Source organism: Barbus barbus, assembly GCF_936440315.1.
Source record: "Barbus barbus genome assembly, chromosome: 12".
NCBI classification, from domain to species: domain Eukaryota; kingdom Metazoa; phylum Chordata; class Actinopteri; order Cypriniformes; family Cyprinidae; genus Barbus; species Barbus barbus.
In genome coordinates, this window is record NC_136740.1 from 29,892,731 (window position 1) to 29,912,982 (window position 20,252).

The 20,252-nt window shown below is 35.8% G+C and overlaps 1 protein-coding gene across 1 annotated transcript in view; it reads left to right on the top strand.

Annotated features, from left to right (window-relative positions):
• Positions 1–924: 924 nt before the first annotated feature.
• The window catches only part of ube2e2 (ubiquitin-conjugating enzyme E2E 2), a 33,032-nt gene continuing 13,704 nt past the window's right edge, over positions 925–20,252 (top strand). The window contains exons 1-3 of the mRNA XM_079431026.1: positions 925–1,113; positions 4,196–4,378; positions 7,594–7,644. Coding sequence (XP_079287152.1) covers positions 4,203–4,378; positions 7,594–7,644 — 227 coding nt within the window. The 5' untranslated portion in view covers positions 925–1,113; positions 4,196–4,202. The remainder of the gene's footprint in view (positions 1,114–4,195; positions 4,379–7,593; positions 7,645–20,252) is intronic.

Sequence of the window (20,252 nt, forward strand, 5' to 3'; positions counted from 1 at the left end):
AGGTTTAGGGGGCAAGCACTTTTTCACACAGGGCCATGTGGGTTTGGATTTTGTTTTCCCTTCATTTAAAAACTGTATGTTGTGTTTACTTGTGTTATCTTTGATTAATATTTAAATTTGTTTGATGATCTGAAACATTAAAGTGTGACAAACATGCAAAAAAATAAAAAATCAGGAAGGGGGCCAACACTTTTTCACACCACTGTATATATATATACATATAATTATATAAATATTTTTAAAGATGCATAATATTTACTTATTCCTTTTAAGTAAAATCATAGTAAATTAAAATGAGATCTCCTTCAAACAGAACAGTCTGTTTATTTTGTGATGAATGTGGTTAATAACGAGTTGATGCAGTTTTACAACAGTATGGCAGCTGTTGTTAAAAAGATTTTAATTTTACAGTTTCGTTAAGTTATTTGGGCATATATATATTTGGGCAGGTATATGATTATATATGACCCTGGATCACAAAACCAGTCATAACGGGTATATTTGTAGCAATAGCCAACAATATATTGTATGGCTCAAAATTAAAAAAAATCTTTCACACCAAAAATCATTAGGATATTAGGTAAAGATGGATATATTTTGTCAATTTCATACTCAAAACTTAATTTTTGATTAGTAATATGCATTGCTCAGAACTTCATTTGGACAACTTTAAAGGCTATTTTCTCAATATTTAGATTTTTTTGCACCCTCAGATTCCAGATTTCCAATAGTTGTACCAAATAATGTCTGATCCTAACAAACTATACATCAATTGAAAGCTTATTTATTCATCTTTCAGATGATGTATAAATCTCAATTTAAAAAAATTGACCCTTGTGACTGGTTTGTGGTCCAGGGTCACATATGCGAGGAAACGTTGTCCTCTCAAGCGCAGCGAAACAATTTGAGGCGAACGCGCCGCGCGTGCACGGCCGAGGCGGGAGCGCGCGTAGAGGCGGTCCGGCTGCTTCAGTTTCTGTAATCGCTTTTTTTCTGCTACCTTCCTTCAGTTAAATAGCGACGCGACGAGAACGAGCGGACGGCCCGACTCCGACTACACGGTATCATCCAGGAAAAGCGAATCGGGACTCCACATCGACGGCCGCTCGCCAGGTAAATATCCTTGCGTGAAAAGTCGCTAAATGTCCCGCGAAAGTGCTTGTTTTTGCCCCCTCAGTGTGCGGGGATGTGCGGGACCAGCATTCTCCTTTGTGCCGAGCCAGCTGCTCATCGTGGTCATCAGGGGCGAATCGCCGCGTGGTTTTCGCCGCGTTGGGAAAATATCGCGGCGGAAACTCGATGGGGCTCGACGAGCGCGTTTGATCCGTGTATTTTGTGCGGGATCTCGAAGCGCTCGCGGCCTCCCGCATAAATAGACGCTCCTCTATAGCGCGCGCCGCGCATGCAGCTGCAGCAGCAGGGTTTCTGACAGCCAGGTGCTTCAATGATTTCCTACAATGCCCTTCACATTGTAGTATACACTAGATATATACTGCCAGTGAGCACCTCTGTGTGCTCCAAATGGAGAAAACCCTTAATATTGAGGTGACACCCTTTTTTAGTGTTCTTTTGAGTGCATAATAAATGTATTATTTTGTGGTAAAATATAGACTACACTCCTTAAGGTTACGTTTGTGGACCTAAAATAGTACCCTTATTATTACTCATTACGCTACCCAAATATTGACTGTACTACAATAGTGCCTTTACAGTGAATGTGTGCTTTATACCCTAATAAAGGTGCATGATTTGGTACCTTTATGGGTGCAGATTTTGTCCTGTAGAATAATTATGCATATTATGGCTAAAAAAGTTAATTTTGTGGACCTAAAATAGGACATAACCATATGTAACTGTATGCATTACTGTATTGTTTATTCACTGCAAATATGTAACAATACACCCCTGTAGAAGTATTTTTATTATGATGTTTTGTATATAGAGGGAGAGAGAGAATGTAAAACTAAACTTTTTTTTAAATGTTGTTTTTTTTTCTTTTAATAACTTTGACATTTGGGTTCAGAATCGTTCTTATTGTACTTTACAGTGTGTATATTAAAGGGCTGAATTGCTTTTCTTGCATGCACAACGGTCAAGTTTGTGTGGGCCACGAGAGGTTTAGCCTTTTAATTTCAGTCTAGATCTTAAGCATTAACCTCTGAATGAGTGAACGAGGGACTAAAGGTCGCTAAACAGAACCCGAGACTCACACATTGATGTGATTTATCAGTGACTGAAATGAAGCACGATCTATCTGAAGGGAAATATCTCAAGCAGGACTGTAAACTGGCAGTATTGTGTCTAAAAACACGAAGCACACCGACTGTATTTGGACTCGGAGCCATTAACTCTCTGGCATGTCTGCCTGTGCGCTGCAGTTGAAATGTTTTATGACTCATTTCCCACATTATCACAAAACGAGTTGACCCGTAAAATCCACTCTCTGAAGTGTTAATACCTTCCTGTTGGTGTATCTGTGATCATTTAAGACTTGGATCTAAAAAAGAGGTGACCTAATGCAGACTTCATCCAATGAACACCCAGACTTGGGCACGTCTTCTCAGTATGCATTGGTGCTCTCTCAACATCATGCATCTTTTATCTTGGTTTAAATGCTGAGCTGAGAGCGCAGGTTCCATAGGTATTTATTAGCTAGACTCATGTGGCTTTTAAAGCCTGTGATCAGAGGGCTTTCCTCGCCACCACATCTCCTGATAACATCAGAAAGAATTTCTGCTCATCGTTTGAGAAGAGCAGCAGCACCCTCACAGATCAGATAAACATCTAAATCATGATTTAACGGTGATCAAACGTCTGGGAGAAAATTCTAGAGTATTATTTCATTTCAGTCTACTTCCTGTGACCATACAGGAAATGCCTGCTGAAATTCCTCCTGAATGAAAAGTGGGACAATGACTGTCTTAATCTAGCTAAAAGGATGCAAGTCTGCATATAATGCTGTTTGTAAGACCTTCAACTTCATAATTGGACATTTATGTGCAAAAATGAAAATTCAATGAGAAAAAACATGATTTAATCCATTGGGAATTGTGAAAAGTGGCTGATGCATATGAACATGACCGTTGCATATATGCTTAACATTATTTTTATTGGAATAATATGTGCAATAAGACTAGAAATGTGCATTAAAGTAAATGGGGTCAATTTGTATTACTTGTTGACTTTAAAATGAAAGATAATATTCCTGATCCAGAATTGTTGCATTAAATTAAATAACAAATTGGTTCATTCTTTAAGCAATTCTGTTTTTTGGGATTATTGGTTATATAACATATGCATATGCCAATTATAATTAGATGAGGTTATGCATAGTGATACTAGATGTTATATGCTCCATATATGTTAATTTTGGAGGAAAATGCATGCTCATAAGTAGTAGCCCTTTATTATATGTCATAAGCATGTCATAAGCATGGGTTTATAAGTCGATTTTGTCCATACGCAAAATCTTTCTTTTGTGTGTACACACACTTTTCGGACGAAATCTAGGCTAACTTTTAAGATGCCCCAGAATTATGCATTTAAAAAAAAATGTACACGCAGAAGGCAGATTTTGCATATGCACAAAATGTCACTTATAAAAACCATGCAAATGTACATGCATTCCCACGTCTTCCCCTAAAATTTCCATATAAACCATTATTGGTTTTACAAATGCAAAATCTGACATCAAAATGTTGTGCATACCTTTAGCAATCTAACCTAAGCAAAGTTTTATACAGGAGGCCGAAGATATGAGCTTTAAGAAAGTGAAAAGGGTCAATTTTAGCCTAATGTTGAGGAAAATGAAAAATAATTGCCCTTGAAGCAAGAACAAAGTTATCTGTAAATCATTTGTATAACTATAATTGCGTAAATGGCTGCACTGAAATGAATGTGTTTCTATGAATTAAATTTGTTTTTGTGAGATTGCTTTGAAAAAGAGAGGCTTATGCATGCAACAGTAGAAATGCTGTTTATTAATTACAGCTCAATGTTCAGACTGAAAATTAGTATTGTAGAGTAAAAAAAACCCTTAATCCGATTGCTCTGCCTTCTATTTCAGTTGGGATCACCGTTTTATTTGTCTTAATTCAGCGCAGCTGGAATTAAGACAACTATTGACTTCATACACCAATGACTTCACCCGGCAGTCTGCTAATGTAATCGTGTGTAAATCCTGTTGTTTTTCCAGGGCCAAGATGTCTAGTGAGGTGCAGAGACCAGATGATAGCCCCAGCACAAGCGGAGGGAGTTCAGATATCGAGCAGCGGGAGACGGCACCTCCTCAGCAGGAGCGTGATCTGGTTGCACCCAAGAAGAAGGAGACCAAGATCTCCAGTAAAACCGCGGCCAAACTCTCCACCAGTGCCAAGAGGTAACGCTATGGCTGTTTGCTTTTTAGCAAATCTGCTTTAACGTCCAAAACACCAATTTGTGCACCACTATTGGAAATGTATTGACTAATGTCTTGTTGGTGCAGCTTAACAGCAGAATTTGGCTTTGATGAGGTTTGCATTGCTTCTTTTATTTTACTGTGAAGCTTCTTTGAAAGAATCTGTATTGTATAAAGCGCTATATGAATAAAGGTGACTTGAGATTGACCCAGCAGCACCAAAATTGTTTTAAACACACAATTAAGCAATCGAAATTAATCCTAAAGTTATTAACGTGAACCAGTATTCAATGTCGTCTGGTTTTGTTCCTTTTTTGTTTAGTCGCTTTGGATTGAACCGTTGTTGTTGTTGTTATTTAATATAAAAGCATCTGTTAAATGACTAAATGTAAATGTAATATAATTTATAAATAAGGTTAAGTAGTGAACCAACAGCACCAAAATTGCTTATCATGTAAACAAATTAAAGTGAAACATTTGAAGGTGTAACAACATCTACATTACTAAGATGAACCCGTATTAAATTGGTTTTGTTCGTGGTTTTGTCTGCTAAATCATAAATGTAAATGTCACACAACCTGTCCATCTTGGCATCACTATAAATTGGCAAATTTCTACCAAGTGACGGATGAATTTGTGCCAGAACACCTGCTGATTTGATTCAACGCATGGCTTTTGTTAGTTGCTTTTCTTCGTTTTTTAACAGTTGATAAGTTCATGTATTTCACTAGCCTAACTTTGCATGATTATAACGTTAGTTTTCCCTTTTAGAAATGAAAAATGTTACTAAATTGTGCCGTTTTAAGTTCTCTTAGGCTATTACTCTGCAAACAGTCAACCCTGAATTCATTTTAGACTGTCCATCCAAAGCAAACTTCAAAAACCTGATATAGGTTTATAAATTGCTCTTTTATACTATTTCAGCTTGTTACTCCGAATGAAAATAGTCAGGGAATCTGGCATGACGTTAAAGTACGAACCAACCAACCCTGTTAGAAAAGACCCACAGCCCATCAGTCGAGATGCACTGGTCTGTGTTATAAGAAAATCCCCTTTGTGTAAAAACCTCTCAGTGTCAAAGCTTGCAAACCAAATAACATGTTTGGATGCTTTTACACCGGAGGGATCTGTGCAGTCGCTCTGAAGGATGTATGAATGTTTACAGTTGATCGGAGCACGCTGAAGTTTGCTTCACCGCATTTCTATTGTTCTCTACACGCTGTTTCACATTCATTCTGTGAACGGGCCTCACTGGCAACGCTGTAGATTCTCTGAAGGCCTGACTGCAGTACGATGGCATTAGGCAATCAGTTGAGCAAAGCTTTGCCTGGGACACGGTGCTTTTTCTAACAGTGACTGCAGCATCCTGTTCCGTCTGCTTTCGAGTGCATATCAAGATCCAAACAGGCTGATCTGGGCTGAGGATGGTTTTTGTCTGTGCTTGATGTTACACAATGCGAGAACCCTCAGGGTTTAGACGTCAACATCAAAAGTGTTTGTTCATGAAAGAAAACTGATGTTTTGGGCCTCCAAATGAAAACAATTAGCTTGTGCTTTTTTACTAGCAACGGGAATCGACTCAGATTCTGCTAAATGATTGTGGTTTGTTTTTTTACTGGTAAACCCAAAAATGAGAATATGTCATTCCATGCTGTTGTTTTTTATGCCAACAGCTGTAGTCTTTATGCAATTATGGATGTCAACGTTTGTTAATTCTGTGGAAGAAATAATGAACAAAAACAATTGCATTTTTCAGATGCAATAACTTGAGATTTTATCCAGAACATACAAAATAAATTGTATACTATAATAATAATAAATAATAACAACAACAAATAATAGTAATAGTCTATTACTATTATTATTTGTTGTTGTTGTTATGATTATTATAAAAACATAAAAAATAACAATTTATTTTTTTAAGTTTATATAAAATATATAATTTGTATTTATTTTGCAATATTAAAATAAAATTATATAATTATTTTTTTTATAATTTTGTATAATTTGTATTTAACTCTAATAATGATAACAATAAAATATGAAAAAAAAAAATATATATATAATTGTTTATTAATATTATATCAAATATTTGTTAAAAATCCTATTCTCGAGCCTAGCTTTAAACAGTAGGTGTACTACAGTTACATATTGACATTTATGCATGCACAGCAATTACTTGTATGTCATAAATCAATTTGCCACAAATAGCGACCCACTACTCAAGGTTGATGTTTTGATGATGCATGGTTTCCTGTTGTAGCTGACTGTCGAAGGAAACGTGTGTTTAAATAACAGGCCCGATGGTCGCGGTTACTGTGTGTGTGAGTCACTTCTCTTGGAAATGAAAAACCGCTTGATTTCACACGCCTTCGCTCGCTTTGACCTCTGAGATAACAACAGGTATCGCTCGCAGAAGATGTCAGGGACGTTCAGACTTGAAGTGCAATGACAGATAAATGTATGTTTTGAAAATGTTAATCTATTAGATCACCTACTCGCTGAAAAGCTGCATTTAAAAGTGTTATACGGGAAATTGCAATGCTCGATTTGACAACTATATACAAGAAAGACGGCTGTTTGGTGTTTTTTTATCCATTTCATATATGTTACAATGATTTTTTTTTTTTTTTAGGAGTCTTTATGCAATTATAGATGCTGATGATTTTTAATTATAAGGAAGAATGAACAATCATTAAAAACGACTCCGTTTGTGTTGCAAATAAATTGTATGCAGTTGCAAAACATTTAATATAACATTTATTTTTATTATTATTATTGAATTAAATAATAATAAACAAATGCATTCTATAATAATTATGCTTTATGATAATTTTATTGAGCAATAATAAATAATCATCATTATCATTTGTAAGTTGCTTTGGATAAAAGCTTCTGCTAAATAAATGTAAATTATAATAAAATGCTTACATTTCATTATTATTATTGTACACACTTGGATTGTGGTTATTAATGTGAGTGACAACCACATTTATATATAAGAAAATAAAAATACATCTTTAATTTATTATTTATTAATTATATATATATATATATATATGTGTGTGTGTGTGTGTGTGTGTGTGTATACAGAATAAAATTGAAGCATTCAACCATATTTAGCATCTGCATGTACGAGGCCTTGTAAATGAACAATCTCTGCTGAATTAGTAAATAAATGCTTTCTTGTGTTGCAGGATTCAGAAGGAGCTTGCAGAAATCACACTTGACCCTCCACCGAACTGCAGGTAAGCGTCTGCTGTATGTAAACGTGCTGCTCTTTGTGCTGGCCTCCACCGGAGAGAGAGGGGGGGGGGGTAATGGGCGAGAGAGGATAATGTTTATTGTGTGTTGATGAGGCTGTCAGGCGGGCGAGTGAGAAAAGAGCCGCCACATGAGCTGCTGCAGGGATGAGTGACTGGGGCTCCCCGGGGGCCGCCGAGGAAAACCCCACCTTATTAAAGCACATAACTGGAACTGACATTGTCATTGATTGCCCTCATGTTTGTATCAGGAGAATGATTACCCACTAGCCCTTGCGTTTAGAGACTACATCACGTGAGAGAGATGGGATAATGTTTGTATATCGCGGATCTATTTGGATTAAGATCTCACCACTACGATGCTAGGTGTCTGTGAATGAATTCCAGGGCATTGTTATGTGGTTGCCAAAGTGGTGTTTTGTTGTTGTTTTTAATGACTAATATCCAGCAAGCTAGATTCAGTTTAATGAAATCAGACAAGATTGACTGATTGATTTATATAATCACTTGATTTAATAATAATTATAGTTTTTTTGTTTAATAATATAAACACTGTTATTATTAATCTTTTGTATTATTTATAATAATAACATATATTAAATATTTCATTTATTTATATTTAAAATATTTATCTTTATTCCTAATCCCATATTGTAAACAGCTTTACTATAATTATATAATGACATTTATACATCCACATAAATTAATTTACTTATTTTTTAATAATAATAATTATTATTATTATTATTGGTGTTGATTTATTTATTTATTAATTAATTATTATTTATGTTTTACTTATAATAAGTATTATTTGATTTATTTTTATTCATTTATTTTAATAATAAAAAAACATTTTAATATTTTTAAAACATCTGTATGCCCAACCCTTTTTTCTAAACTGATTTATTATTATTAATATTATTATTATTATTATTATATAATGTCATTGTATTCATGCACAGGTAGTTCTTTCATAACAGTTATGTGTCATTAATTTTATTTATTTTTCTTATTTATTTCTTATTTATTTATTTATTTATTTTTTCTGAACAACTTCTACTCTTATTGCTGTAATATTTACTCAAAAATGTATCCATAGGCAGCTGTTAGTAGATTTATTTCCCAGCGATTTCTTTCCCAGTTTTATGATCTGCCGTCTGTAATAGCACATTATTCACGAGTGGAGCACAAACAGTGAAGTGCCACTGTATTTACATTAAGACCTGGATATTGTTGGATAAAGATAATATCAGTGCTTTCAGAATAAATCAATGTCTGTAACTGGAGATCACTGATAAAGCGGTCATATTCGGCATTTCTAGCTTGGAGCAAACACGTTGAAATCTTCACTTTTAGGACTTATCATGACAGTGAGGGATGTTCTTGCGGATCATATCTTATATCGTGGTTTCTTTTCATCCTCTAACTTCATTCATACCTGAGAAATGTGTCCCTTCTGCCAGATGAATGAAGCACCAGATGCCAACGTAATAATAAATCATGTTTACTTTGTAAGCTGTTGGCGAGATACAAGCGAGAATTGAGCGCTTTCCATTCAACTCTTCCCGTATCAATAAGAGCATCTCCAAATTGATATCGAGTTGATCCCGGCTGCAAAAGAAAGCTTTAGGTGTTCTTTGGATATTTGTGCACAGGTTTTGTGCCTGTGAGCTGAACCGACGGTAATAGGATTTTGTCAACAAAGAGAACAACAGGCGCCGTTCGAGACTGGAATAAATACTGCAACACATTTTTTTTGCAGCATATTGTGAGAGTTACGCTGTTGTGGAACCAGCTGCAGTGAACGAGGCCGTGAGTTGTGGTCAGGCAACAGGACATACAGTAACTCTTTTAGTGACAGACTTTTCAGTGTTATACACCTCGTTAGGGCTGGGCGTTGTTATGGTACAGTACCATGTGACAGTAGAAATGGGATAATGTCTGAATGCTCAATTCTGATTGGCTCAGGCTGGCAGGTATGCATTAAAACCAGGTAGTTTCACGTCAGTTTAATCACCGGTCCATATTAACGTGCTGGTTTAATTGATGCACGCACACACACAGAAAGAGAGAAAGATATAGAACTATGGGGCTGTTGAATGCTTGAATCTGATTGGCTGACGAACGTTCTAATGCGTGCAATTATTTTCAGGGATTATTTTACTATCACTTCACCAAATGATTTGAGTTATTTCAAAGGTCCTTACAGCCTAAAACAGCAAAAGAATCAAAACCCACAACGACACTGGCCAAACAAATTAATATAGTAAACAACAGGATAAAAACGATAGATCATTTCCATGTTTTTGCCACAAAATTATGTTTCATAATGAATGTAATGAATGGAAAGCACATACTCTATCTCTCCCGCTCTCTCTCTCCCTCACAGATGCACATACAGTTTGCACACACACACACACACACACACTCACGCTAATGTTGTTAGCACAACTCAGTAACATCAACTTAAAAACTACATGACTTCTCACACGTGAGGTAACAACGGCGCTGTTCGTGGAAAAAAACCCCTTAAAGTTTCACTTATTAGAGACACTGCTGCCGAACACTTTTGAGAGATGCACAGATTCAGAGGTAATCTCTCTCTCTCTCATAACTTAGTTAATAACTGCATTAGTCTGCTATCAACGGCTCCTTTACTAGGTTTAAAAATCATGTTTTAGAATTAGCAACGGAGGCGCTGGATGAGATGCGGAAGAAATGAATCCTACTCACAATAGCGATTTAAGTAGAAAGACAAATGCTTTGAAATATATCATCTGATCGATGTCTTGAGGTGTAGTAACCGTAGTATAAGCGAAATAATTGCACATAATTGCAAAACCGAAGTCAATTATTCCTTATTTTATATTTATTGGATATTATTCATTTAATTGATCGATTGACTGACTCAAATTTAATGTATTAAGAAGTTAATTTAATAGAAAACAGACATTTTATTAAGAATTACAGAATTATAAATGGTAATTTAAATGTACTTGAGTCAAATTAAATTTGTATATATATATATATATATATATATATATATATATCATTTTTTAAATGTATATTTAATGTAATTTAATTTTATTTATTTAATTGATGGATTGAAGATCTTTTATTAAATTTAACATTTTTCAATTAAATGTATTTGGTATATTGTATTTAATATAAGAATGTAATTTATGAGGATTTTATAAAATATTTATTTGTGTTTTAAAGGATTATTTATTCATTAGTTTTTAACTCGGACCATAGGATTTGGCTCATACCACTCATCTCTATCTGGACTGCTGCAGTTTGTGTGTTGTGACATTCTCTGAGAGATGCTTGCATCAGCATCAGTCACCTCTCGTTCCCCAGAATACTGCTGGCTGTTGATTAGCATTACGGTCCTGAGAGAGTCATTTTTCACCTCCTGACCATTAGCTTCAGCAGGGAGGATATGCATATTCATGAGCACAGCGGCCCACCAGAAATGATCTTGATCACGTGTGTCGAAGGCCTCCATCTTAGACCCGAGATAAAAGCTGATACACTGATTTCAATTCAGAGAGGGAAATGTTTATGTCGTTTCACCTAATGGCCAGACATGATGGGTGTTTCTTCAACTAGACACTCTTGGCCCTCACTTTAGACTTTTCATTTTTTCCATTTAATTCTTTTAAATCTAATTCTGTTATTTAACAGTGTTATTTTTTCCCCCTGAATCATTTTGTGATAGAAATGACATTTTAAACATGGTCATAAAACAGTCAACTTATTTCATAGTAGGGATGTCAACGATTAATCGATGATGGAATAATTGTTGCTAAGCGATGTAATGGATAAAAGCTATGGATGGTTTTATTTTGGGGTGCGTGCATGCGGCTCATGCGCTAAACACGTGCAAACGTCTGTGAGTTACGGTGAAGGGGCTGGGTCTTACACGAAAGTAATTTACTAATGTACAAACTACGCTTTTAATGTGATCCAAACTTTAAAAGTACATTAAAACAGATTCTTTTGTATTGAAATGTAGTAATAAATCAATTATAATTTCCCTAGATTAATGTTGCATATCGGCCACTTCGCTTTGACAGGGCTGCGCACGCGAGCAGGACAGATACTATAGGCTATTCATTCATACAACTTGTTAATTCGTTCCTACGACATATTAATTTGTTTCATTAATTTACCCTTGAATTTAAATGGGGGAGCAATTTAAGTCATAGTAATGAATTCTTAATTCATGACCACGAAATCTTTAATTTCCCCCCATGTTCACAGTAAGAGATGTAATGATTTAAAACAACAATAAATGAACCTGCGAATCTAGAGGGTGAGACAGTGAGGATTTGGGAAAATAAATAAATAATATTAAATTCGTGACCATCTGGCAAAACAGAAGACAAAGCTTGATTTAAATGTATGCGCTTGAACGGCATGAATCCAAAAGCATGGTCGCGATGTAACATTTGCCTGCTAGCCAATTATTTCTCTTATTAACAAAGCTTTGTACCTCACTTGTGTCATAATACTCTCATTAAAATGTTTAAATTGGGTAACAGTGTGTTTGTCGTTGCAACGCCGGTGGTTTTGGAAACGGAGCCCCACGCGCCGTACTTGCGTTTGGGATCATTTCATTTTAAATCCCGATAATGTCAATTGCTAACATTACGACGATGTTTTAAAATAAAACAAGCACCATGAAACCATTTAAAACCGCATTCAGCGGTCTCCGTGACAGAATATGAAACAGTAAGTAGCTATAATTATCCCGTGCGTAACTACGGCGCTCTCTCTTCATTTTATCAAATGATCATAATCACATCCATTCATTTTACGATCCTGCTACTAGCCTTTTATTTAGACTAAAAACCCCTTTCATTCGTGTGAGGAAGCTGGCGTTTTGAGTGGCATTTGCGCATCCTGTCATGCCGGTGACTATATGCTACTGCAATAGACGCATTTTGCAGTATTAAGGTTAACGATTAATCGATTAATTGATCGTTAAATTAAACAACGATTGATTGTGGAAATGATCGAAAATTGACATCCCCATTTCATAGTTAAATTTGTTTTTTTTAATATATTTTTGCATACTAATTTATGTACCTATTTATTTAGGTATTATTATTATTACTACTATTATAAAATATTACAAATAAATAAATGAAATGTATAGTAGCAGTAATAATAAAATAATAAACAATTTACTGTCTTGGTAAGGCTAATTTCATAGTTAACATTAAGTATTTAAAAAAAAACATTGTATTTATTTATATTAGTTATTATTATTATTATTATTATTACTACTACTACAATAAAATTACAAATAAATTAATTAATTGTATAATAATAATAATAATAATAATGTATTGTCTTGCTAAGGCTAATTTTGTAGTTAACATTTTAAAAACATTTTTTACTTTTTGCATATTTGCATTTATTTAAGAATATTAATAATAATTGTTATTATTATTATTACTATTACAATGGTAAAATATTTCTAATAAATGTATTATTATTATTCAAATTAATATATATATTTAATCATATTTAATGACAATAATATTAATAATAATAATAACAGCAACAATGATAATAATATTATTATTATTATTATATATGAATACATCATTTTTCTCTTCACAAGTGATATTTATGTTGATTTGATTATTAGCTGTTGTGAACTTTAGTTGAAGGACTATAAAAGGGGTAAAATAATAAAAGCTATTAGTCAAAAACATGCGAAAATAAATGTTTCCAAGACAATTTTAGTCAGACCCTCATATAACACAAAAACATTGAAATGTGTTTGTTTCAATAAAAATCAGTGCCTACAACATAAAGGTGCCTGTAGTTGAAGAAAGACGCAGCTATGAATAAGTTATGAAGTGTTTTCAGACAGCTGCACCCATGTTGGCAGGCCCTGGGTTTTTTGCCGAGTGTGGAAAGACTGTTGTTTGATCTGGAGTCGTTTCCAATACTTGAGTCTTGAAGGCAGGAAATGTTTGGCATATCCTGCTGCGCTGCTTGCTGGGATCATGTTTTAACACGCGAACAAACAGGAAGGAGGGATCTGGCTCTGTGATCGTCAGTGCACGACACTTAAAATATCACATTAGCTACCTGTTTATTTAAGTGTGATCCAAGCGCAGCGTGTTCTGGATGTGTTTGCAGAGTGTTTATTTAACACACTGCAGTGTTTATCCCCACATCAGCTATCAGCTCTCCTTAAAGCTCAAGTGTGTCTTTTTTATGTTAAATTACTTTATCATATCCTAGATTTATATGCAACTTATTGAAACCTTAATTATTTTCTAATAACAAAATTAGCATCGTGACGGTTGTTGTGCCAAGTTTACTGTCCAGGTTTAAGCATTGATCTAAAGAAAGCTGATTATTGAATGATTGATTATTTATGTTTTTATGTATTTATTCATTCATTTTATTATTCACATTTACTTGTTTGCTCATTTATTTATTATTATTATTATCATTTATTAATTTGTTTATTTTTATGTATCATTAATTTGCTTGTTTATTCATTTTATTTACTTATCCTTCATTTGTATTTATTTACTCATACATTTGTGTTTAATTGTAATATTTATTTATGTATGAGTGAAGTTTGTAATGTTGTTGTGCTAGGTTTACCGTCTCTCTCAGGTTTAAAGCATTCACCTCAAAAAAGGTATTTTTCACGTGTCAAGGGCAAAGCAGAAGGACGATGAATTCACTTTACTTTCATGATGCAAGTCTATAAATATCAAGACCTGCAAACGGTACCATATTCTTACATTTAAAGCATTTCAGTTCAGGGAGAATTAGAGGCAATTTGCTCAATTGCTTTGTGTGTTTTATGCTTCAGAAGTAGTATCACTCATGCACCGTGTGCAAAGCCTGTTTATTATTATAATTATCCGTGATGCATTATTCATAGACAGCCTAAGGCGAGCATACGAGCCGACTCTTCGGCCGCCTTCAGGGGGATTTGATTTCGATATGTAGCATAACTCTTAAATTCTCCAAGTTTAATATTGACCCCCTGGCATTTCTAATAGATTTGCGTGGAAATCAGATTACATGAACAATCGAAGCGCTAAAAAGGGTCTATCATGGTACTTTTGTGCAACAGAATTCGGCAGAATAAGCACTTTGAACTGACATGGAAAATTCTATTGTGTCATGTTGTAATGGGATATTCACTTGGGCCCTGATCGAGCAAATATTTCCCTCTTAAGCGCTTGTTTCAGAACTAATTGCTTGCGTATTTGTGCGGGAGATGAGCTATTGGACGGTGTCATTAAGAGAAGCTGTAGAGAAAGCACAGACAGACTCGACTCAGCTGCCGCAGCCCTAATTAGTAGCAGGGTATTTCACGGTCAGAGGAAGAGAAGATTGCTTCATTAAGTTCCTGTTCTGATAACCACCGCAGCACTGCATAATAGACCATATTAACTGAATGAATACACAATTCCAGAAGAGTGCTGCGCAGAAATGCTGAACTCTGGCAGATAATGTCTCTTTGGATAGAGATGCTGATTATATAAACAATTTAAAGCAAATGTTCATTGACAAAAAGAAAATCATTTGCAATCATGCCTCATGTTGCTCCAAACCAGCATGATTTTCTTCTGTTAAAGAACGTGAATCCATACGACTAGTGCACTATATTTAATATTTCAAGGAATAGACTAGAGATGCACCAAATATTTGTCTGCTAACGGTTTCTGTCTACATTTCAGGAGTGTTTAACAATACAATTTTCAGTGAAAAGCCCGATTCGGACGGTAATCGTTTCTCATATGGACGTCTGTAAAAATACATTTACATATCACCTCAGTGATAAAACTCGTGGATTCGGATGGCGATTTATTCACAGTGGAGGAGCGAGTTCAGTGATCCTACGAACCAGAGAACGAGCTGCTCACGTATAATTATAAACATTATATATCTGTTTATAATACACGTTTAAAAATTGTATTGCATACCTGCATTCGAATGTTTACGCTTCTCTTTCTGCTCTCACTCGCTGTGGTGGTGGAGCAGTTATGAAGTATTGTTTTTTTTAAATACTTTCCAGCATTTCAGAAATAACTATGTATTCAAATTACACCAAAGTACAACGTTACCACTCGGGAGTGCTCAAAAAGGGTTTAAACACTGAATTTTGAATCGATTTCTTCTCGTAAACTCAGAGATGTGGATTCGGACGGCAATTAAATTACCACACGATCTTGGTGTTTGTCAAAAAAACAGTAGGTAATTCGGCCCGGGATTTTTACGGGGGTGGTGAGTAGGGGTGCTCCGATTGATCAGGTACCGATAATCATCGGCCGATAATCGCTTTGGGATGTTTGATCGGCGGTCTCTAAAAAGGCCGATCTCAAAAAAAACGATCTCTAGCTTAGTGCAGTGTTACGCCTGTTTCACACATACTCCGTTTTTGCTATGCTGCACGCGCTGAATTAAAGTGACAGCGCTTTGTTCGCAGTAAAAATTAACATTGATTGACACAATGTAGTAATTACACTATAAATGCATATAATTCAAGTCTGCTGTGTTTCAGAATCATCACATGTGGCTTTTTGGCTAGGTTTAAAGGAAAAGAGCACTTTTAGATAAACAAGGCAATAATAGATGGCACTCTGGAGGTATGGAAAGCAAAGCTTTGCTTGTAATAAAGATTTAAATGCAAAAGAAAATTCAGTCGAGCGGACTGTTTCTGCCAGTCATAAGTTAATTTAGAATGTTTGTGATAACATAAGAAAAGTAGTTTAAATGTTTTGCCACTTGCTTGAGCAACTTAATATATAAATCTAGAAGTAGCCTAAATGCAAAAGTAAAAAGCATTGAATAATGTGTTTCTTATATCATTTAAATATGTCTATAAAGATTGTATTACTGTAAAAGAAAAAAGAATCACAATGAAAAAGCATTTTTAGTAACAATGTTTGGATCTGAAATGAAAATAATGGATAAATGTTGTGTTTGTGGTAAACCGATGGATCAGTAGCGGACTCCTGTGTGAAATCAGGGTTGTGCTGTGTGTAAGCTTTTCTGCAACAATTGGATGATCAAACATTTAGGTGAGATAAATGTATGTTTTTGAAAAATTTCTAAAAAAAATCCCCCCTCCACCCCTCAGATTAAAAAATCCTCTCTCACAAGAGTCACCTAAGAGGGGAATTCCCCCCCATTTTCAAAAATGAAATTCAGGCACTGAATAAGGCCCCGTCCACACGAAGACGGGTTTCTCTGTATACGCATACATTTTTTACCGTATAGGCGTTTCGTCCACACGAATCCGGTGTTTTCGAAGAGTGAAACCGATCATTTTTGAAACCGGGTCCCAGGGTGGATAAATTTGAAAACGCTTTCAAAAAACGTTTTCACGTTTTCGTGTGGACGGCGAATCCGTATATTTTCTGAAACGATGACATCATCAGCCCACGTCTCGCCCCTAATCAGACACCGTTACGTCACATAACAGCGACAACAACAACAACAATGTCGGACTACGTGCCTGTGTTCGTGCTGCAGAACCTACTGAGCTCATTAACTTTATTAAAGCAAAATCTTCTGCTTTGTGTGTTAGTTTGTATTCAGCGCGCAAGGTTTACGCACATGGTCCAAGTCTTCTTCTCTGTTTTTTTGTGTATCTCTGTGGCAGAATTACAGCGCCACATATTGGTCTGGCATGTGTACTACATCGTTTTCAGTCGGTTTCAGTGATTCCGTGTGTACGCAGATATTTCCTGAGACGACTCCGTGTTTACGGAATTTGAGGCAAAAAAAAAGATTGGATAGGGAGAAATCTGGCTTTGTGTGGACGTAGCCTGTATGTCTAAAAATACTGATTTGAGTATCACTATAAATAATTCTGCATGATAAAAAGGATGGCTTTAAAAAGATCGGTATCGGTGATTGGATCGGCAGATACTGCTTTCTGTGATCGGCAATCGTTAATCGGCCTCATAAATCCTGATCGGAGCACCCCTAGTGGTGAGAGAAAACACCGACATCGGATTCAGACGGCATTTAAATCACCAACTACCCCCTGTAAGTGGTCAAAATCACTTGCGTCCCCCTGAGGCTAAAGGCTACGTTTTTATCTGTTCCTCGCACAAAGCTGTAGAATGGATCCAGAAATCTTGAAATATATACAAATCACTTGTTTTTGAGTCCCAGTCCCCATTTAGTTTCATTGTATGACTAGGATATTCCTCAAAACCTTTTGTTTTCCTGCAGGTTTGCAATGACATGAGAGTGAGTAAATTAAATCATTTTTACGATCTCTCAGGTGTGCACTAAACCGCATTGTCCATCTTTATCGACTGCGTTAACGAGGGTCGTATTTAATAATGTTTTCATCTATTGCATTCGTCATTGATTAAACCTGTTACGTTAAAATCTGCTCGTTTTATAGTTGATTATGTCTGCAGCTTCTGCTTAATTCCGCTCTGACCTTCTGGCTGAATGTGTGTTTGCTAATTAGTTTTGCACATTGACAGATCGCACAACCTTGCCTGCAGCCCACACATTAATAATCACACTTTGTTTCACATTGCATTTTCTTTTTGCAGTAATTAGATGCTCAGTAAGGCAGGGGTACACAAGCAAATAGAGAACGACAATATGTTGTTTGTTGTCATAAACTATTTAACTTTAGGATATGGAGTTTTTTTTTCAAACCTGTTAGGGAAAGTTCTTTGGGTCATTTCTCTCATGAACTGTGCTTTGTGATTAGATTAGATGGAAACGTTTGGGTAAATGTATAGTGTGTGTGTGTAAAGATTGTAAGTCTATCCCTCACAGCATTGTTTTCATCCACGTAAAATTCAGAATGGTGTCTAACCGGATTAAGGTCTATATCGTATTTGCCTGCAGAGAGAGAGAGAGAGAGAGACCCTTAAAAGCCTTAATTGATGTACGCTGTTTACTTGAATTCTCCCATTAGAGTTTTTAAGAGCCAAAAGTACAGAGGCTTCAGACTGATTTCCATTTGGACATCATTAAATCACATTTCTGTGTCGAAGCTGACTGTAATCTTTTTCAACCAGCACAATCTCAGATGAAAAAACTACATAATTGCACAATTATACACGATTACGTTGTTTGTCATTTTAAAACAAGCTCCATATCAGCTAAGTAACACAAATAAAATAAATATCTTCATTTAAACAAAATAAGGCTTTGTCTGGGCATTTCAATCATGATCCAAACAAAGATGCTGCAAACATGCAACATGAGCAGTTTTTAATCTAACTTCGATTGTATAATTTCGAAATTTGAAGCAAAAACAGAGTGGTCTGATTTCAGTTTTGTGAAACTACTGTATAATATCTGCATGAAATGAAAGTGCAGATGACTTGAATGAGACGCAGATCCACTCTCTGCCAGCAGGTGGCGCTTTAAGCATTTCCTCGGTTTCCGCTGTAAACAAAACTTTAATTATACAGAGGCAAGATGAAAAGAAAAAATACCATCTAAACTTTTCTAAATTTCCCCTCAGACATGCATTCATATAAACTCCTGCCCCTATTTTTTTAGCATCTCAACCGATTTGAATCGTCACATGAATCGATTTTCAACCACTCACGGTTAATCGTTACATCCCTAGTCATCGTTTACTGTTGTTTGGACCCTGCTGAGTTGAATATAATATCTTATATTATTCTCTTTTCACAGAAGAGGGTCATACAGGTTTGGATAAATGATGACAGCATTTGCATTTTTGGCTGAACTCTCCCCTTAATGGGTGAATAATAGGCACATTAAAGTCATTGTGATAAATCCATCTCAAATACATGGCCCAGCCGTTCACTCGACCACAGCACAGAGCACCTGTCCTTGTTGAGTGTGTTTTCATGTTCTTCAGATGGATCTCTGAGTCGTGTGAGTAACACTAGACTCTTTGCTGTGAGCTGGAACATCAAACTTGTAGTGGACTGCTTATACAGTTAGTCATGAGGAGATGTGAGCTGCTTGTGGTTTGGTGTTTTTCTCTCTCTGTGTGGGGGATGAGCGTTTGTTTGGGAAAAGAGCAGCGATGGTCTGCTGGCTCGTGTGGATGTGAGATCTCGGCAGAATCGTATTGGCAGTGGATGCGGTTGGCACGGTAACAAAGTCGCTTGTCAGCGATGGCAGTTCTCTTGTTTGCTTAGTATTTCAGCAGTATACATTTAATAATGACTTTAAAAATATGCATTCCAATTAGGGCTGTGCAATTAATCGAAATTCAGTTTCGATTCCGGCCTCCAACGATTATGAAAATACAGTAATCGAGATAAAGCGGTTATTGCGCCCCTTTCCAGCGGTGCTCTTTCGTTCCTCCATAAAACTCCAGTTTCACGTACAAATCAGTAAAATCATGTAACGAGACTTTTGCAAAATGAGACATACTTGGTACTAGATTTCTTTATTTTTTTAAAGCGTGAAAGAGAACTTGCACTTCCTCGGGAAGATTACCGTGTATGCACCCAGAGACAGAATACAACATGGACAAGTCATCTTTTAGCGCCTAAATGGTCAAATACAAGCAAAAATGCGGCGCTTAGTGATGATTCACGTAAACCCTCGTCGGTTATGTAATAAAAGAACGTAAA